Source organism: Perca fluviatilis, chromosome 11 (assembly GCF_010015445.1).
Source record: "Perca fluviatilis chromosome 11, GENO_Pfluv_1.0, whole genome shotgun sequence".
NCBI lineage: Eukaryota > Metazoa > Chordata > Actinopteri > Perciformes > Percidae > Perca > Perca fluviatilis.
Genome location: NC_053122.1, coordinates 22108547 through 22130758, shown reverse-complemented (window position 1 = coordinate 22130758; position 22212 = coordinate 22108547). Strand labels below are relative to the sequence as shown.

Sequence of the window (22212 nt, the reverse complement as noted above, 5' to 3'; positions counted from 1 at the left end):
CTGACAGATGTGTACCTGTAGTTTTGGTTTGTGTTATAGTTATTGGAAAGAAACTTACTGATATTCTCTGCGGGTACTTTTACGATCGCCGGCTCGATCAGGTTTTCTGCAAGGACAAACGCCCCTTCCTCCAAGGTATCCAGTAGCATTGTGGCGGCATGAGTTTGTTCCGTGGAATTCATGTCTTTCCATGATTTCAGAGCTTCTGGCCTCAGGAGGTTGTCAACAGTGTCCACAATTGCCTGTATCCATGGAGACAAGTAAAATGTCAGCTTGCTGTTTCCTCCCATCATAACTTCAGTGTAATAACAAAAAAGCGGGGACCAGGCAGCAAATGATAAAAAGGGCATGCATGGCCAACAGTGACAGCAGCAACAACAACTTACACCGAAATATCAAGATCACTCTGACTAAAGACACGAGGGTTCAAGAAAGTCAAGGGTAACTAAAATAACAATGATGATAAAAAATGCATTATTTATCGTTTAATATTCTGTTTACGAAAAGTAAGCCTAATCAAAGGAAGTCTCTTTTGGACCAATTTTTTTTTTTTTTTGAATTATGTAAAAGTGCTTTAGGGGAAGAGGAAATACAAACCAAATGTTTTTTCCCTTCACTGGATTAAACTGTATACAATGGTGACTTCTCAATTCCTGGTTTTGATTTTCCAAGAGAACAATTACCACAATGAACAATAGTCTTATTTTCCTAACATGATCTGCCCACAATGGCCTTGGACACTATTCTCCTGGAGAAAAGTGGGCATTATCATGAAATCCATGCCCAGAGTGGCAGTTTGAGTCAAGATGGGGGAACATTTCTGCTTGTTTTCAATGGCAATCCTTTCATTTCCTGCGTTCTGATAAGCAGTAAGTAAGCAAAACATTCCACAAAAGCCACACAAGTATCATATGTTGATAAAACAAGAGTTTCCTTTGACCCTGGAAGAGTTCATGACTCCTGCCTGACACAAAAACCACAACGTCGACAGTTGTAAGATTCAGAATCTAGCTCAACCCTTGGTGTGGTAAATCAGAGTGACAATTTAACCATAGGTGCCATTAACCACAGCAATGCCCACCACAATAACGGTAATTAACCACAACAAGCCCTTACTCACTGTACCAATTAGCCACAGCTGTGATTATCCACAACACTAATTGACTACAGACAGGATTATCCGTGCGCCTGGAATAACAAGAAAGGGGATCAACCAAAGTCTGCACCAATATATGATTAACCACAACATTTGACCACTGAGCTCATATCAACCACAGCGATGATGACTGTATCCAGACACAGGGCTCTTAGCGTGTCTTTATATCTCGGCCCGAGCACAGAAATCAATCTCTGTGGCTCTGACCTTGCAGGCAACTGGAAGCCTGTGAGCTGTGACTATGATGGGAGGTAAGTCTCTCTCTCTCTCTCTCTCTCTCTCTCTCTCTCTCTCTCTCTCTCTCTCTCTCTCTCTCTCTCTCTCTCTCTCTCTCCAGGAAAGAGAGCAGTGGCCATTACAGGGTTGTAACCATTACAACCAGACAGACACTAAATGGTCTTCCAACACCCCGGTGAGCCATCCTCAAAGGACCCATGAATCCAAAAGGAGAATAAAAGGTCGTCTGTCTCTAATTTGCGTAGCACAGAAAGAATCTGTGTTCGGACTGAATCCTCTTTAATTCTCGCCTGGGTGGAGGTCACTTTACAAATCACAGGGGTGCTACTAGAGGAGCCCCCATAGCTTACTTTAGCTAAAGAAATGAAATGAGCTTGGCGAACAGCGCTGACTTCAAGAGCAACAGCAGCTCTCCCGTCACATCTAGATGATCTAAAACCTGACAAGAGAGCCAAGGGGAGGTGCATAAGTCTAGTTTTCTCTCATACCACTTGAATTACAATATGCTGAAAGGTTATTATGGATGTTTGCCCAACAACGGCAAAAAAAATAAAGTGCCTACACCAGCTTTAATGTAGGTACAGCAGTGAACAAAATCCTGATGTTTGGCAGGTGTAACGTTTACCGTGTTCACCATCTTAGTGTGGCTTGTTAGCACTAAATTAGTACTAAACAGTACTAAGTAGCATTGTGGTACAGCTGAGGCATAGACATATTTACGTAGATACAGCACTGACCGCTGCTGTGAAGCAATCGATGTGGCCGCCATATTGGTCCAGAGTAGCCGCACCTCCTAATGCATGTTTGTCTATCAAGGCAAGTGGTCTATCCACAATTAAAATCATAATTTCTCGCTAAATTTGTAAATGATTTTTTGGTTTGTTAGAAATGCTTATTTAGGATTTTTTTTAAGACGGGGGATTAACTCGTCGCTGTTGCTAAGTTTTGGCTTTTCTTTCGCATGAACATCCAAAAGCAGGACAAAAGTCTATGCTTTTCTATGAGTCTGCTGGATGCGGTATCTATGTAGATATATCTATGCAGCTGAGGCTGATGGAAAGTCATTAGTTTTGCAGTTTGGACAAATTAAATTTTTGACCTAATCATGGCACTGGATGAGCAGTTAAGGGTTATTGTTCAGAGTTACAATTCATCCTGAGGGGGACGTGAATGTCTGCATCACATTTTATGGAAATCCATCCAATAGTTGAGATATTTTACGCTAAGGGGAACTCCACCGATTTTACACATCAAAGTCTGTTTACAGGTCTTGGGGAGTACTACTGCATATCTGAAATAATTTGTATAAAGCATTTGTGTCTCCAGAGGAAGTGGCGCAAAGTTTGATAAATTACCTCACGTGATGTCACTTGAGTCACTATCGGTTGGGGCAGACCTTTGTAGCCCGCTCCTCAGGCCAGCAGCCCGAGGCTACATTAGCCGCTACTTGCATAATATGCCCAAATCTCTGCCTTAACTGTTGGCAGTTGAGCATTGTGGGTAATGTAGGTGCCAGGTTTTGACAAGGAAGAGAAATGCATGGAATAAAAAGATGATGGTTTTAGTTCTGCTGCATTGGTTTTGATACTTTTTTGTGACTGTTATAGTAGTGCAATGCTAAATCGGTGGAGCACTCTTTTAAAACCACAAATGTCAACCTCAAGGTGGTGCTAGACAAAAAGTCAGGGCATCATAAAATACATTAGGATTCATCCTCTGGGCACCATGAATGTCTGTATAAAATTGAATTTTAATCCATCCTACAGTTGTTGAGATATTTCAGTCTGGACCAAAGTGGTGTACTGACAGACTGGCCGACATGACCATCCGTAGAGCCATGCCGCTAACACAGCTAAACAGACGTTCTTTAAATCAGCTGAGCTTTTCTCTCAGTAAAATGAGACCTCAAGTGAAAACAACTCAACTTTATAGGGAGCCCCATGAGCCACTGAATTGTGTTATGCCATGCAAGGCATCTCCTCCCCAGTGTTAACACCATGGCCTTGTCTTTGAGCAGAACCTAGCTGAGGAAAAATACTCAGCACAACAGAGGAGAAGCAAAATGTCTGGAGGAAAGACTGAAAAATCTGAATGGAACACAAACATATTAATGTGCTCAGAAATTAATCTCACAGATAAAACACAACTGCAAGGGGTGAAGAGACTTTTTTTTTGCTAAGGGGACAAGGGAGACTAGAAATTGTACAATGTAAGCAAGTGAAAATTAAGCACACTGCCACTTTGATCACACTTCTGGCTGACAGGGAGACGCAATTACGACCGTGGGAAGGCAATTATTCACACAACGTATGAAGAGCCGACAAGAGAGACAGAGAGAGAGGAAGAGTGGGAGAAGGAAGAAGAGGGAAAATGGAAGAAAGATGTACAAGTGATAGCACACAGAGGAGGAGAAACAAGACAAAGACAGAGTGATATTAACGGTGGCATCCTCAGACAGACTGAATGACGGGAGAACAGACAGCGAGTCAGACGAGAAAGCAGCTACATCTTGTATAAGCAGTTCACCAGGCACATACTGTAACAAGACAATCATGGACATAGGGACAGACAGTGCTGCATGCTGCCGGTCAGGCGTTACGGAATCGGGGTACAAAAGCAACATGGAAAGCCTACAGTAGTAGTTATACCTTCATGTACGCCCTGCATGTCTTCTCTCTTTTTTGAAGCTTTTCCACACAACAAGAGGATCAAGCACAAAAGACAGATTGTAGAAAGAGGTGGTAAGAACACAGGAAGCATTAAATCATGCCACTTACCATAAAGTACAGAATTAATGAAAAGAAGTAAACGCACAGGTCTATAAACTACAACCTTGAAATTATCTAACAGCTCTAAATGCTTTTCAGGGGAATTCTAAATATGAATATGGATCACATAATAGTGAGGGGAAGGGATGAGAAATGCACAGTAGTGTGGAGGAAAAAATGCTGAGACTAGATTCTGATGCTCCCCATTAGCGATGCTTTAAAATACAATGAGAAGATAAACAATGAGGGATAAGGTCATTTGTATTTCATGGCATGGAGAGCAAAATATAGTAGCTATTTTGTAGAACCCTTTGTCTGTGTCTTGGCATTAAATAAGTTACCTTCTCCTACCTAATTGAGTCAAAGTGGAGAAAATCACATACTGTAGGTCTCACAACAAAGAGATAAAATGTTCTTTGTATCCAGATTACAACCGCCACATCATAAACACCTCCTGAAAACACACACACAGGAAAATGTTTCTTCAACCAAGACAAGATTGCTGCCATGGACACCACCATTTACCACTTGTTGATTTGTGGGAAAGGGCTGCATGCAACTTTAAGAACCATACCAGTGTTTTAGCTCCATGAACACAACTCATGTGTGTATGATTTCTAGTACAGGCAATAAAACTTGCAAAGCTACGGGTATGGTGCTTTAACTTCTGTCATTGTTGCTTGTCATCAGCCAATCGCACGCTGTTGTTATTGTGATGTACAACTCAGTGAGAAACCTGGAAGCTCTTATCTTCATATGCGTAACAGCATTGTAGCTATCTTGAACAAAAAGGCACAAACAACGGGCGTCATTTCGGTGAAAATAACCTTGTTTACAGAACAACTGCTGTCAAGAAAGTCTGAATAATAATGTAATTTTTCAAACTGTCACTCATCTCTCCATGAGACTGCCTGCAGCTGAGAGATGTAAGTAAGTCTTGGGCCTACTCTTTTCTTGACGAATGCCTGCAGAAGCTCCAGGAGTGAGCAGTTCCACACTTGTCAGCAATGAAGAGTTATTCTTTGTGTTGGCGGGGGGCTCATGGCCATTAGCTCCTTTAAGGTAGAACTGCCAGGTGAGTCTGTGTTTCCAAAGCCGGTAATTACCAGGGAGCTGCAGAGGAATGAGCTTCCCCTCAGGGCTAGACCTGCCTCACTAGCCCCTGAGACTGTGTGTTTCCATGAATGTGTGTCTGTGATAACATGTGCATGTTTGTATTTGTGTATATTGGTAGGTGTCCTGCTAATGAATGTTATGAGTCATGCTGACACAGAGTTGGGGCAAACGGGCAACGAAGTTTACGCTAGACAGCAATTTCACAGTACCTTGTTGAAGCTGCGACCAGCTGAGTCCTTCTCGCTGGGCCTGAGCTCCTGCAGCTGAGCATCCAGGATATCCACGAGCTGCTCCATCAGGCGCACCGAGGAGCTGACGTCTCCGGCAAACACCGGGCCCTGTGTGTGGCGTGCCAGCTCATTGGCTAAATTAGCAGCATTTTCGCCACTTCGAATCTAAAAACAGCAACGGGGAAAACAAGGGGGTGTCAGTGAAGCGTCATTGAAGAAGGCCTGAGATGGTTCTGCAAGCTGAAGCTAAAATAATGAATCCCACACACACCACAGAGTCATAATCCATTGCTTGTTCAGAAGGAAAGAAAGCCATTGTGTGCAGAATGAATATAAACACTGGGATTGAACACAATAGCATAACTGTAACACACAAGCTGAAGAAACTCTGGAACAATGATAAGCTGTCAGTGTTTGTATTCTCATGTGTGATCAGTATATTCCACCAGTTATTTTAAAGTGTTGCCACCCCCCCATACCAGCATACTACATACTAATCATTAGTATGGACAGTATACTGTATACTATATATACTTATTTTTTATGGTATGATGCGTTTGCAGTTAGTATACAAAAAATCAATTAACTTGTCCATTTTGTACTCCGAGGAAATGAAGCAATGCAGGCACACGCACACACACACACACACACACACACACACACACACACACACACACACACACACACACACACACACACACACACACACACACACACCAATCAAAATAGAACTTTGGAATAGCACTGCCAATTAAACTTCACAAAGAGAGAGCTAATGCAGCATTCATGTCATAACATACAAGCCATAATTACGAGTTACTAAGTGGGACAACATGCATACCATTCAGATTCCAAAGTGTAATTCCAAGTCGGATATATCAGACATTTTTGGCAGCTGTGATATCTCCAACTCAGCGAAAAAAGAACTACAGAAGTGTCAAGTGGCATAATGGCTGCAACACCTCCAATGTTGGCAATAACATCTAAATAAAATTCAGTATCAATGCTAATACAATAAATTCAGCCAAGTATACTGTTTTGAATCTGGTTTCACTTGTTAATGAGCAGCAAATATGTCGAAATAAAAACATATAACTATATTTCTCTTCTGCCACTACAAGGCTAGCAATGGGTGTAACGAGCTTGGAATAATAACTGAGGATTCCTAAATTGGAATAACATGAGATTTTCCCATTCTTCCCATTGTGCCAACATGGAATGGATGCAGTATAGATGTGTTTTCAAAGAATAAATGATTATTTTTAAATATCATTCTGAAGCTGTATGATCACCACCAATTAAATTTATTTACATCGATTTATTTGAATGTTTTGCATCTTTGAATAGCTTCTATATGAAAAGAATCAAGCTGATTTGCTGTGGATACTGCCTATTTCTTTAGAGTGTGCAAAGTGTTTTTCAGTTCAAGAGAAATCTCTTCCTTAAAATTCAATATGTTGTGCGTTTGTGTTGCATTATGGTCGTTTCAGACTGTTATCTGTGTGCGTTCAATAGATTTAAACCTGCATGACTGTTGAACATCAAAGCAAAAAAAGTCAGTGAAGAAAGCAGCTCTGGGTCTTTGATTCTCAGTAACTGAGTGCAGAACTTGGCATTTACTCCTGATAGCTCATTTCTCTCTGCTACCAAACTGTATTTAAGCCACACTTGAAAAAAAGCTGAAGTATTTTCATGATATTTACCCTTGACCAGTTCTCTGCTGGTATAAGAAAAATAAACTGAGCAAGCGAACGGGTAAAACATTGCTACTAGATGTTTGATTTGAGGCGTGTGACATGTTTGTTTGCTGCTATATTTTGCAATTGACACATTACTGTTACCTTTTGTGCCACTTGAGTCACCCAGTGGGAGGTGCAGTTGCTGAGGTCTGGGCCTTTGGAGCACCAGGTCCCTGTCACAGTGCAGAGGAAGGAGGCGATGCCTGCAGTACCACACAATAAACACAACAGTTGGAGAGAAGCCAAAACCTTGCTCAAATACAGTTCTTTCTGCTGATCCCTCATTCACATAGACTCTTTGGTGCAGGAAACTGTTTGCCAGGAACAACCACTTCCAACAATCTGAAAGGCTGCTTTGTACAATTAACACAAATAAAACAAAAATACTAAAACAAGCATACTAAAACACTGTCAGGTTCCTACAAAGCTTGGACAAAACTGACAGAAAAAAAAACAGTGGACTCTGGTTTGTTATTGTCTAGAAATTTGTTTAATGCCATGCATGTCTAAATAAAAAATAGTCCTAATGAAGCCCCCCCACCGACAACAGCAACAAGATACTGTACTGTATGTAATCCAAGACTCATTCCCTTTTCACCCCCACAGTCAAAACATTGTCTCTTTTTAGCTTTCCTCCTCCACTAGCCCCGCTTTATATTTTGACAGTTCTGTCAGTCTCTGTGATGAGGTGTTAAGGTATCTCATGAGAGATTCCTGTGTGAGTATCATTGTCAACTGAATGGGTTTAACAGCACAATGCTCCCCTTACTGCGGACTTCCTACACTTCCAAAAGTTATATTAAATGTGAGACATAACTGTGAATATACTGTCTGAATGTAACTCAGACAATAAATAAACATTGGACTTTGGTACTATATTTTAATGACACGCCACTGTTTTTGAAAATGACAACAATGACAGAAGCTGTAGTATAAGCAGTCTATGGATGTTCTATTAGCATCCTGCAGGCAGAACAGTGGGGAGAAAAGGTTTACATTTAGGTTTAATGGAATACAGTGCAAGTTTAATGAACATTTTACATAAAGTTATAACATTAGTGTTGTAACGGCCGGCAGGATGCCGTTGTGTTGACTGTTCTGCACGGCAGTGCAAAGCATCATGGGACTAGGTTATTAGTGTTGTTTAAGTGTTTAGTTTAAGTGGGTAAATGATGCTCTGTTAGTGTTTTTGTTATGCATTTATGTTACGTAGGTTTTAGTCTTGATAATGTGTTCATGTTTATTTACATTTGTTGGGTTACCATGACTGAAACACTGGGGTAGGTTGATGACCTCTGTGTATCGAGTGTGTGTAGCGGTTGAATAAATGTCCACAGAGTTCTATATCTCTGGCTCTTCAACTTCTTCCACGTAGTTTGCTACAGTATGTTTGTAAGGGATAATGTAGAGCGAGGCAGTCATTATAGCGAATACAACCCCGACAGGGTGATGCAGGACCCCGACGTGGGGTTTTCCCTACACAGCTGATAAATTAACTGGACTTCTTTTTGCCGATTGATGGATGTCCTCCAGAGTGATCAGAACTGCATCCATGGCAACCCTCTGCTATACATGACAACGGTCTGTTATGCTTAGCAACGGTCTGTTATACAGAATTAGCAGACTGCAGAATGCCATGATTGAATCAGGATCAAGTATTCAACCAAGCCGTGTAATAACAAACACTAACACACAGATAGTGGGCCTACCTCTGGTCCCTTTGGGGCAGGGCCTCTCCACAGTGCTTCCAGTGTGGGTCTGGGGCCAGTCGATGGCTCTCCTCCGGGTCGTCTCACAGAAGCGTCTGGGTGTTGGTGGCAGCTCAGGGACGGTGGGCTCTGCTGTACTTGAGCCACGATTGTCCTCAAACGGGTCCCTCCCTTCTCTCGGATCTGCTCCTGCTACAGTGGTGTCGCCCTGACTCTTCACAGTGGACACAGCGGTGGTGGTGACCACAATAGTCTTGGGTATGGATGACGAGAACGAGAAATCTTCACTGGTTGGCACTAGAGTGAGAGAAGAGTGAGGCTGTTAGAACTTGAGTCATAAATGTCCTTGCCTTGAACTCCCATTGTTTCCAGCAGTAGGGGAACTGCAACTGTTTAGAGTCCCGTGGCTTGTTGGTATTGCTAGAGTTACTGCTGCCCATAATTCCTGGAAATTAAAAGCTTCGTGCAGCTCGACACATCTATCTCTTGCTATTTTTAGTTTACTTAAGCCCCTAAATAAGACAAGTGGTGGTTGGGCATGCTTTGACAAAACACTGATTTCCTTCTAACAGAATCAGTACCTTGGGATGATTAAATGTCAACAATGAAGACAAAGCCTGTCTGCATTTTACTTTCTTCTGCCTAGTTCATCTCTCTCACTTCGATAAAGCTAGTGTGCAGAAGGAGAACTGCACTGCTCCGAGCGAAAAACATACATCAGCAATAATGCGATTCCACTGTATTCAATCCACGTCTACAATTCGAAGCAAATCTATGTGTAAATGTGCACATGCACGTGTGTAAGTGCTTGTGTTTGCTCCATTGCTCAGGTGTGTTCCTGCTTGAAACCAATGGGTGTACACAGATGGATAGCTGCTGCAGAGAGCCTGGAGATAACTAGGAAATGAGAGCAGAAATAGGAAATCTATACATTTTATACAGTATAAATAGCCAATATGAATATAAAAAGAAAACACAGTGAATGTTTGTATGTGCGTGTGTCTACATGGATATACTACTGTACTGTATAAACTCTTCTGTATGAATGATCATACATTTTTACCCATAACCACCTGATTATATTTAGAGATAAAAGCAGCTTTCAACAATGAGGTCTGCTGTTGTGAAAGGCACTATTTTGTTGTCTTCACCTTCCCTGGGTGCTTCTGGGAAAATGCAATATCATCCTATCTGACACTCCATCATCCAACACATATCTCCATTTCCTGAGAGAAAACGGTGACACAAGCCCGCATTTCATGTTTCACACTAATCAGCCAGTCAGGAAAATCTTTGCTTTTTCATTCCAGTGTTTATTACAAAGCTGATTTCTGGCGATGAGGTCTGGAGGCCACAGCAGGGAGAAAACCGTGTTCCTGTGATGCTTACTATAAAAAATAAATAAACCCCAAACCACCCTACAGTGTTGGCTGAGTTGTGACATTTTACTCAATGACCTTTTCCCCTGGCAGGAACCCTAGCTAATTAACTTACACTCAAGTCATTGTGTGTCTGTCACCCACACATTCACAGGTTGGCCAGCATGGTTGCATAAGTAACAGCTGACATGTGCGGTTAACACGAGCAGGAAGATATATAAAGTATACTAAAGTAAATTTGATTAAAAAAATTACTTTTTTCCCCTAAACAAACAAATAAGTCACTTTGTTTAAAAATATTCAAATATGTTGTGTATTGCCAGTGAATATTTTTTATTGACTCAGGAAAAAAGAGATGATTCATAGGCTGACTCTGTTGATTCAATATACACATATAATGCAATACAAGGGCAAGTGTAATTGGGTTTGAGAATATTAAACCTCTCCATACCTGAGCAAACTCCTGCTTTTTCACTGGCTAATATGAGCCTTAATATGCATCTGCCTGTAACAGCTTGCTTGTATCACCTGAATAACCTGCTCCTGAGACCACATTGCTCTAACTCATGAGCTCAAAGCCCTCTACCACCCACACTTCAGCATAAATTATCATACCGTACAGAGACATATTTTGTTCTGTCTTGGCATTTTAGTCTCTGCCAATGCTGTTTTTTTTTAGCATATATTAAAATTAGCAGTTTAATCAATTCAGAGATGTTGCAGTGCATGTTAGGGCTGCAACAAATTACTACTTTCATTATCAATTAATCTGATCATTATTTTCTTGATTAGTCATTTAGTCTATAACATGTCACAAAATTATGTACAATGGCATCATAGTTTCCCAGATCCCAATGAGACATCTTTAAAATGACTGTTTTGATCAACAAGAGTCTAAAACCAAAACAAGAAAAATTCTCCTCTTCTAGCTTTAACAATCGGATGAAGCTTTATTTAACTTTAAATTTAATCTTTGTTTTTTTTTAACAATAATTTAACAATAATTTAACAATAATTTAAAGACATCACCTTGGGTTTCTGGGATGTTGTGGTAGGCAATTATCACTATTTTCTGACATTTTAGATTCATCTACTGATTGAGAAAATATTTGGCAGATTAACAAAGTGAAAATAGTAGTTTACCGCAGTCCTAATTCCCTTAATCACTCACACAATCCAATGGAGGTAAAACCTAATGAGCTTTATATTCTATGATCATTTTAGTTTTTGAAAAATTCAGATTTTATTTCATAAGTAAATATGCAGAATCATTCAATCATATCACTTTAATTAGGAGGCGCACTCAGATGTCGATGAGACCAGATACAATCGTTGTGGCTTTTTACAGTCAGCATGTCTTGGGTTATCAGAGTGTGATTGTTAAGGCCATCGAGAACATCATATTTATTTAATACAACATCAAGTAATGTGCTTGTCAGATGTCGAAGCATATGTGGGTTTATTTGATGTCTCTGCACCATGCGCGTTACAATTTACTTTTGATTGCGAAAAGCAAATTCCCCTCCAGTGAGATCCTTGTGTCCTCTGATGGCACTCAACCAAGAGAGGGCTGCACCAATTAGCTGCCATTTCTCTCAAGAGGTAGTGAAGTCACTCTTTATGGGCAATCTGACACCAAAGGCATAATGTTGCCATATGCTGAATAATACCTCTTGTAAATAATGGAAGAGTTTAAGATTGAACACTTGACAAATGGCTGTCACCAGAGTCGAAACCAGAGTGTGTAAATTAAAACAGAACTAAAAGAAAGGGAAACCATTATGCAAGATCATCAATCAAGACATCAGAGATGAAGCAGAATTAGTTTTATCACTTCATAGCCCCCAGAGTCATCTGCAAGGAAGATGACAAAAAATATGAAACCATAATCAGATGATTGGAAGTCTAGATATTCTGTTTGTCCTTGCTTTTGCAGCTTACATTGCTGCACTAAAAGAAAATGTTATCTCAAATTACACACACAGTCAGAGCAATAAACATTATTTAACTGTCCATTTAAACGCCAGGATAAATGGATCATAAGCCGTCTAATACCTAAAGAGCAATGACAACTTGCAGCCAAATCAAGCTGCTCTTAATTGGTTTACATTTTTGAAGATAAATCACCTACAAGGCTAATTCCCCCCAGTAAAATGACAAATAGACACATATAGTTGAAAGGAAATATCGAATAGGCAGCGCTCCGTTATTAAAGGGTGAAAATCAATCAATGTGCGCTATACAGTCCCCTTTCTTTTCCTTTGGAATTTGTCCTCGAACTGAAAAGCACCAGATTGAGCTGCATACTATCTAAAATGTATGAAATGGTGAGCGAACTTCCTATTGTCAATCCACATTAAAAAGAAAAAAAACAGCCGTGACAGGTTTTTTTTCATTATACTGTGAACTTGACCAAATGCAGGAACAACAATAGAGCAAGGTACTGTATGAATGGAAAATATAAGGCTATAGCCAGCAACTGGTTAGCTTAGCTTAACATAAAGACAAGGAAAACAGGAAACGGGGAATCAACTAGCTTGGATCTGTCCAAAGGTAACTAAATCCAAGTATCAGTAACTCTAAATCTCCTGTTATATCTTGTTTGTTTATTGCGTACAAAAAGTGTAAAAATTACAATTTACCGTTTTATGGTGGGTTATGTGCCGTAACATTTCCTGGCCAGACACAGTTTCTTTCTGTAGTGTGGTTGTCTGGCAACTGCTCAGAGCTAAGAAAACATCCGGAACATAACCCCCCAGTAAAACAGTGAATTGTGGTTGTTGCACTACGTTTTTTGGACGGATTAAACAAGCAAGATGTAACATGTTAATTAAGGCATTGGGCAAGTTACTTGAAAAATTTAATCAATTACTTATTACTCATTGAAAAACTAATTACTATGAATTACTCAAAAGCAAAAGTAATCGTTATATTATGTGTAGAAATAAAAATAATTAACAAATAGTCTACATTTTGGAGGTATTTACTGACCATGAACAGCTAGCTTAAATGTTAACTGTAACTGTACTTTAAAAAAGTAATCACGACATACACATTACTGAGTTATCAAATACTGCCCAACACTGTTCATTAGTGAGCTTTAGGTTCTGTTAAATTCATTTTGTTACCTTTGTGCTAAGCTGCTGGTACCTTCATATGTACTGTCCAGACATGAGAGTTGTATTGATCCTCTCATTTAACTCTCCACTAGAAAGCAAATAAACGTATTTACCAAAATGTCCCAAACTTTTGCTTTAACCAAACAAATAGGCATGTTGCCACGCTGATGGTGCCCGATATACCACAACAAGTAAAGACATGGTGTGACTCCATGTGTGTGGGTCTTCATATATCTTTATTCATTGTCCATTTGAGCTTGACTTAATAACAAGACTGTATCAGAGGATAAGAACTGTGTGAGAGCTACAGTTGGTCTTTTTTGCCTCTTTACCTAGAGCCAGTGCTGGTAATTAATGACAGGGAAACAAGTCCCAGAAGACATGAATTTTACATTAGGCTGTTTATATGCGTTCATGCTGTTCTGCTTCATCCAGGCCTACGTGATAGGAGTACAAGGCTTGGCATGGAAGGTGCAGGGCCACAAGACAATTCATCTGCCGTTTCTTATCCAAAGCTGTGGAATATATCTTTATTTCTGCTTAATGAAAAAACTCAAGCCGCTGAGAAATTGTTGCGGGCCTCACTGCTTAATTGACATTTGTTCTATAAAGAGCAGTAGACAGAAAAAGCTCTGCCGGACATATCCTGTGTCTGTGCGGTTAATTTATGAGGCCTGAAGCTGGATACTGTGGAGCAGCAAACATAGTATAGTCACAACTAGACGGTCCGAGTCAGAGGAAGGTGGCTCACAATAAAGACACATGCATGCAGACAGAAAGATATATGTGCAGACAGAAATACACTCAGAAATAAGGAAATACACAGAGCAAAGACACCCTAAAACTGTCGTCTAGGCCTATAACGTCTAACTTAAACAATTTCCTGCCATAATCTTGCCAGCGTTGATGCATGGCGAGAAACAGAACAATTAGAGCTCTTGCAAATCTCCTGACTCCATTACTTCAGCCTCTATTTCTGCTGCCGAACATCATGCTTCAGAGGGTGGAACACAAGCTTAGTGCATGATACATCTATAAATGTCCTCGGTCTTGACGGCTCACCTGGAGACGTCGTTCAGGGATATAAAAGCATGCCAAAGTGCAGCGAGGTGCACAGCTGAGTTTAGCCACAAAATGGCTGAGCAAAAAACTGCATTGTGATGATAGATATCTATCATGTGGCATGCAGGATATGAAATAGTGGTTTTGCTTCACATTACAATTCAGCGTAGAGCCCACTTGTGCTCATTGCTACTGGATTACGGCAGTGGGCTAAGCCTTTTGGACAAAGCCATTCATTTTATGCACCTTGTCTTTAAGGCCTCAGATCAATGCTACCTCAAATACAAATTAATTTTCTCCTTTCACTCCTTGTTAGTTTGAAATACTCTCGGTGATTGCCGGCTCCTCTGATTGTTTTTGTTTTTAATTCATTGGACTGAAATCAGTTAATGCCTTTGCACATCACAGAGAATACATTACTGGTGTCCTTCTAAGTTTTGTAACGGCGGACGCTTTGGTGTGCTTTTTATTGGCATACACCTCTAAGGAGGTGGACTCTTTAAGTATTGATCATTGCTGTTTTGTGTTCACAATGCATTAGCAGGGGGTAGACATTTTCTTTAAATGCGTGTGAATTGTTTGGAACAATAAGCAGAAAGATCAATATGGGAAAAGATCTTAGCTAATCACCTCAACCAGGGACAGAATTAAGAAACCTGCAGTGTTACAAACACTGTACACAAGGTAAAGGAAACTGCAGACAAGTTGATAAGGTCAATTATTTTCTGCTTTGATCACTTTGCTAAAACTCCCTTATAAACCCCTAATCCTGCTGACACTTTAGCACCTCTTTGGATGAGCATTACAGCCAAGGTTGATGCTTCTGACAGAAAAGGACACAGACACTCATTGTGTTATACAAGTTCTACAAAGGAGAGAAATACACTGGGTTTGGTGTTCGAGGTAACACTCTGTGGTCGATGAATCTTAATGGGCACAATTCATTTCCTTTACGCCTCAAGTGCCCCTCAGTTTCAGAGAGAGAGACATTATTTCAGCACCATTAGATTACCCTGCAGAATAGGTTGTTTAATTCAACGCCATATCATAGGCAGCAATAAATTCTAATAGCTACACAGTAAAGAAGTTTAAGGTGTAGATCTGAAAAAAAAAACTAATAAACAAGAACCAATTATTTTCAAGTGCCATTCACAAAGCCTGGTGTGCTACTGCTGGACATGGCATCTAGTCATGACTCATCTTTCCTTCTTGAGATCACAGCAGTTCAAATTGTCCCATACACTTAATTATACACCGTGACAAGTTCTGCTGCAAGGATTCTGATTAGATCCCAATAACAGAACAGCGGACGGAAACAGGTATTTAGAATAATTAGTGAAATCAACAACTATGTTCTGTTGGGTTCCTTGATTAAACACACTGTTCCTGATGCAAGTGGCAACCCTAAGCCTATGTGGCATTAATGTTTACCGAGGCTTTACGCTAGCTGAGAGAGCACATTAAACCCTTCATTGAAAATGCTCTGTGATGGCCACTTTCCTCCTCTCCCTGAGCCTCTTTTGAGACAAGGAGGGTAATTATGATAATTCAGTTGTTAATTACATTAACATACATCAGGACGTGAACAGTTGAGCAGGCGTTTGCATGCATGGAGAACTCATTAAAGTTTGAGTATTTTTCATATCTCCTCTAACATACTTTTAATTGAGGCTTTGGTTGTTCAGCAGAACAGACACAAACTCATCTGTTCTAACAAACAGACCCCCCCACCCCTTGGGTATTGAGTTATCATGCTGGGGAGATTCCAGGGAATGGCAGGAAAACAAACAGACTTGTTGACAAGAGGTTAGAGTTCAGGAGCACACAGCCACCATTGAGACATCAATGTTAACCCCCCTTCAACAGCTCAGGTCAAGAATCAGATTTCACCCTGGCCACCCCTCCCGAATATCCAGAAGTCAAAAATCATAATGTTCTTCAGACCAATGCTTGGGGGCAACCTGAGCTTCTAACATAACTAGAGATCAAGTCAAGACTCTTGTTCCCCCACTTCACACAGGAGACTCTCTGTGGGATAAGGTGGCTGCAGTCAGGTAATTAAGCCCATTATCATCTTAATGTAAGGTCCCTGTCTGATGACATATATGTCACCTCTCAACACTTCACAGATTAATGTAAGCTCTCGAACCGCCTGACACGATTCTTCACTGTAATTGATCTCTCTTTCCAGCTACTCTTCTACACTGATTCACCATGTGGTACACAACTCACACACTTCAGCCAGGTGCTTTAAAAATATCCAGCCACAACAGGATGTGTGTGTGTGTGTGTATATATATATATATATATATATATATATATATATATATATATATCTGCTAAATTGATGAGGTAGCCATGGCAACACAACTTCGAAACCCAAATGTAATGGGAACAGGATAACCTCTGTGCACAATACTTCTCAAATGTACACACACACACACACACACATATATATATATATACATATATATATATATATATATATATATATATATATATATATATATATATATATATATATATATATATATATGGTGTTGAGGCTAAACCCAAGCTTTACAGGTAGAGTAATTGACACACTTTTTACCTTTTTGATCAATGAAAGTCATATTTGCAATTAACGCCATTGGTTCAATTTATTTCCATGAGATATTCGTTGGTTTTCCAGACAAATTACTGCTTGTGTATGCTTGTGTGGCGTTGGTATGCGTGTGTCTGTGGGTGTGTGCGTGGTCAAAAACTGTATGTGCTTCCCGGTTGCATCTGAGGAACCAAAGATTGGTTCCTATTTATACCAAGAGCCCTAATTGGCTCTTACATATGGTTTCAGATAAAGCCGGAGAATAAAGGATTTGATCGGGTCCAAGCTTCAGCTGGAGTGAGTGCCTCAGCTTGCCTCATGGTAATAAAGAAACAGGTTTCTGAAGAGGAGCAATCCCACTGGGCGCTATCCCTCATTCCAAGGTAAACCTGGAATTTCTGTCTGCAAATGAGCCCGTTCCCCAAGACTAACACAACACTCTTTTTTCTATCACCTCTGAATTGCATCCAAAATGAAAAGGCAGTCATCTATGACATGCCATGCCGCAAACAAACAATACATCAATTAGAAAAAAAAGAAAGTGAAAGAAACCAAAAATGGGAGCAGCACTCACCTTCAGCAGGATCCGGTGGCCCGAAGTCCAGGTCGTAGCGCAGGATGTAAAAGTTATTCCACACGTATAGCTGGTTGTCTCTGGGGTTGTAATCCACAGCGGTGATGTACTGGTACTGGTTAGGGAAGAGGATGTCAGTGTACTCGCCCTGGCTCAGCTTGGTATTGTAGATATAATCAATTTGGCTCCTGCTGGCCTCGCTTTCATTCTCTTCGTAGGTCGAGCGCACCACGTGGAGCACGCCGCACACCATAAAGGCGTTAGAGGCAGAGCGCTTGTCGTACGCTGTCTCCCATGTGGCCTCAAAGCGGAGAGTGTATGGGTTGAGCTGGCTCACCACAATGCGGCCATTGTTCTGCTCCGTGGCGTAGATTACCCATAAGCCCCTCTCATCTACTGCTAGGTCAATGTCTGTCTTGCCACCCCAGCGGTAAGGTGAGGTGTCGTGATAGTTGGCATTATTAACAATAGCCTCGCCGCTTTTGATGCGAGTGCGCAGGTCAAACTTGACAATGTTGCGAGTGCGTTCCTTGTTGAAGAAGATAGCCCCATCATAGGCCACAAAGCCTGTCCCGTCAACACGGTGCGGCAGTTTATAGGTGGTGGTCTGGCGACCATTTTTGAAGTCCTCCAGAGAGGCGTACTCGATGAGGGTGTCAGTGCGGTACGGAGTCCAGGGCATGAAGAAGACTTTGTCACCGGCCTGCAGAGGGTCTTTGCACCACGACCCCGCTTGCTGCTCTGCCTCAAACAGGAAGGTGGCGTCTCCTACACCCTTCAGAGTCCCGGGACAAATGAAAACTAGTGACAGAGAAGAGAGTGAAAGAAAATACAGTAAGGTAAAATATTTTGAACGTACGTGACATATTTAACACGCATCGTTCTTGTTGCTGTACAACAAAAGTACGGAATAAAAAAAGATCAGGGATTGTGAATTTGGAGGAATGTTTTAACTAGTGCTTTTGTACTATTGCTAGTGGATAGGGAAAAAAAGAAAATAAACGGACGTGTCATAGTGATTATTTGGAATGAGAAATGTGTGTGACGTTAAGAGAACTTGCATCTCAAGGGTCTGCTGCTACATCCTAACAGGGACAAAACAAAACAAAATGTGAACAGAAAGGGTAAAAAATCCTGCAAATAAAAGACATGGGAAATGGGAGAAGTAGAGTTCACACTTAAATACCAGCCTGTCTCTGATGTCAAATGACACATGAACAGCTGGGTATATGAACACACAGCACATGCATTCTAACATGACTGAGATCATAAACCAAAATGAAAAGGGAACAGACTTCACCTCTTGTGATAAGAGTGAACAACAGGTTGTCAATGGTGGTGGCGGCAGCAAAGCAGAGGTAAAATGAAAGTGGAGGTTGGGGAATAGATCGAACAACATTGGTAAAGGATTTTCACTAGGCTACTTCTATGGCAGAACACAAGAGTAACCACTGATGGGTGAGGGAGGCCGTGGCACTGTTCCCATTTCGACGGTTTTAAATTAATTGGTTCTGGCTAAAAAGGGACACAATGAATTCTTGTTTTCCTTTCAAACTTTTTTTTGTCTGTGCCAATCTCACTCAGCCATCACTGCTATTTCACATCACGTGCTATGGGTGCAGCAGAAGTTGGGCCAAGCAAACTAAGACTGCCAAATAAGAATATATACATAGAACTACTCATTCTTCAAGGGTTAACAAAGTGCTAAGCAAGAGTCCCTGGAACAAATCAACACCGAACAGTTGGTGTTTTCTTTCAAATTGCGAGGAAAAAACTACATCCGTTGACCGTGGATGTCATTTGAAATTCTGTTCTGAAATTCATTTGGACTCCATGGGTGCAAACAATCCTCCTATGGGGTTAGGAATTGACAGGAGAGGCAATCAGGAGGGGGAGGAGACGTGAGGGGAGCTGTACTCAACACCACAGAACAAGGAGCCGGGGAGGACCAGACCACTCATTTACCTTTTTGCTCCACTTCTATTTCAGGCATTGGAAAAGAAAGCATAAAAGAGTGCAAAAGGGAGAGAAAGGTTATCATGAGTCAACTACCAGGTACAAAGAGAAGAATTAGCTGGAGGATATGACCATGAGATGAACTGCAGGGCTGCTTTGGGAAGAAGAACTCGGAAAAAAAGTGTTTGTTAGTGAAACGGTCTCTCATCCTAGGATATAAAAACAGACAAGTTATGGTGCCATGATTTCCAGCGCATTTAACTTTTGATTCCTACTTAGTCCTCAGTCTTTAACTGCCAACAGAATAATGCATTAGCTGATGTAAAAGCAGTATAAATCACTCTAAAAATGCTTCTCCTAAGTGGCAAGAAAAAAAACATCTCCTGGTCATATTTAGATGGATAACATTCTTAGAGAAACATCACTGGAGTTATGTTTGGCATGTATTGACTTAAGGTGGAGTTTATTCAAACTTTATTAACACAAATCAAAACTCGATTCCAAACTTGCTCGGCCACACACGTAAAACATGACACGGTGCTAATGTTACAAACTCTTAAATGAGCCAAAGAGCTCAACAGCACATGAGATGACTGATGAGCAGTCGGCCTAATATAGAGTTTCTTTAGTGGACTGTTGAAGCCGCATAGACTCTGGGTGGAGGGGGGAGAGGCTGGAGACAATATGTGAAAGATTAGAAGTAGAAAAAAAATGAGAGCACAGAGGTTAGTCGGAGGGGGGCTACAGGAGGTGAAAGGGAGGTCTGTTTGAAAGAAGAGGGAAAAAAAAGGGTGAATATTTCTGAAGATGTTTACAATTCATCAATTTAAATACTAAGTACTTTCACAGGCAGGAATGAAGCCTAAAGCTGCTCTTATAAACTACTCTAAAACACCCTTTTAAAGTAGATTAACTCAAATCATACCAAAGACAGGGTTTAATATAGTGCCGGTTTTAACCAACTCTACAGTAGATTTTATTAAATCATGTTCACAGACAAACACTAAGGCTGATCCGTGACAGACTACAGGAATTTGGTTAAACTTTTATGATTATTATCACTTATGCTATCACTCTGTAGTATGTTTCTACAGTGAACACAATGTACTTTTATTAAACTAAAGCTTAACATGTACCCATTTCTTTGTAATCTGTCCTTTATTATGTCAGCAAAATGCACAAAATTGTTATTAAAGCCATATAAAGGGTCAGTTCACCCAAATTACAAGAATAAAACATTTTCTCAGTTACCCATAGTGCTATCTAGTCATGCAGATAGTTTTGGTTGTATTTGCCCAGGTTTGGAAATATCTTAGCCTGACGTGGTCCTACTCAGATTCTAGTCAGAACTTCCCGACCTCGAATGTTGTGGGCGGGGCTAAGTTCGGCTGGCATCCAGGCTAGAAATATCTGCCTCTGAGATTTCTTCCGCCACCCAAATACAATAGAGGTGAATGGAATTTTGATTTTTTTTTTTATAGGGACGAGTTCTGAAGTAGAAAGTTGTTCCAATCAATTTTTTAAAAGAGAATCCTTTGGATTATCCAGAGTAACAGGAGCACTGTTTCTGAAGAAGATGTTGCTGTTGAGATTCATTGATAATTTAAATTTTTCTAATGTTGTGGGCACCGCATACTACAAATCACAAATTCCATTTACTTCTATTGTGCTCGGGGCAGACAGCTCACATCTCACACCTTGTATCTTGTATTAAATGCAAATGTAATATTGAATCATCTTATCATATTTGAATGATAATAATAATAATAATCCCTTTCCAAATCTGATTAGGTTTAGCTTTCAACATTTTTAAATAACTAAAGTTATGTATAACCTAAACTCCAAGATTCAGTTTTTATCTGTTATCACTTACACTAAAACACTATAGTTTTATTGTATAACCGGTGTATCCTACTTTATTTTACACCTTATTTTTACAACTGGAGAACCCTTCCTGACGATCGAAGTTGGTTTTGTTGGACTACAATAAAACACCCTGTCTACTCGCACTCAAAGGGTGATGATTCTTCTCCCTCACAAACAATCTTTGGCTGACACTAGCTTGTAAAGAGCACATTAAACAGAAAACAACCAGAATTTAATTTAAGACATTACAAAATTTACATTAATTAACATTAATAACAATAACAAATGCATTGTCCCCTTGTAGGATTTATAAAGTACACATTCTTATTATTATTATTATTATTATTATTTATAATAATAATATTCATTATTATTAATAATAAGGTCCAATAAGAATGTCTTGGGTAAAAAGCCAACCGGGAACTAGATCAAAAAAGGAAGCAGCTATCAACACCCAAAACTAAAGATGGATATCTCAAAACCTGCCCAAATTAAACCAAAACTATCTGCATGGCTGGATTCTACGTACGATTCCATTGGTGGCAATTGAGACTTCTTTTTTTGTAATTTAGGTGAACCAACCCTTTTTAATGACTGCAACCCTTCAATGCATCAACTTAATTTATCATTATTAATGCTAGTCTTCCAGTTGAAGTATCATCTGTGAAACAAACATATACTTGCAACTGAAGAGTATAGAGACTGTGGTTACAGATC

General features: G+C 40.2%; 1 protein-coding gene across 11 annotated transcripts in view; it reads right to left on the bottom strand.

The window, feature by feature from the left end:
- The window catches only part of LOC120568357 (adhesion G protein-coupled receptor L2-like), an 85600-nt gene that overhangs the window by 20855 nt on the left and 42533 nt on the right, over positions 1-22212 (bottom strand). For 5 of the 11 annotated variants that reach the window (XM_039815821.1, XM_039815823.1, XM_039815822.1 and 2 more), the window contains exons 5-11: positions 19639-19653; positions 17674-18474; positions 8956-9252; positions 7349-7449; positions 5487-5672; positions 4042-4080; positions 59-242 (exon numbers count right to left, since the gene is read on the bottom strand). In XM_039815821.1, the coding sequence (XP_039671755.1) occupies positions 59-242; positions 4042-4080; positions 5487-5672; positions 7349-7449; positions 8956-9252; positions 17674-18474; positions 19639-19653 (1623 nt within the window). The remainder of the gene's footprint in view (positions 1-58; positions 243-4041; positions 4081-5486; positions 5673-7348; positions 7450-8955; positions 9253-17673; positions 18475-19638; positions 19654-22212) is intronic. The other 6 variants (XM_039815815.1, XM_039815819.1, XM_039815814.1 and 3 more) reach the window with 3 other exon arrangements.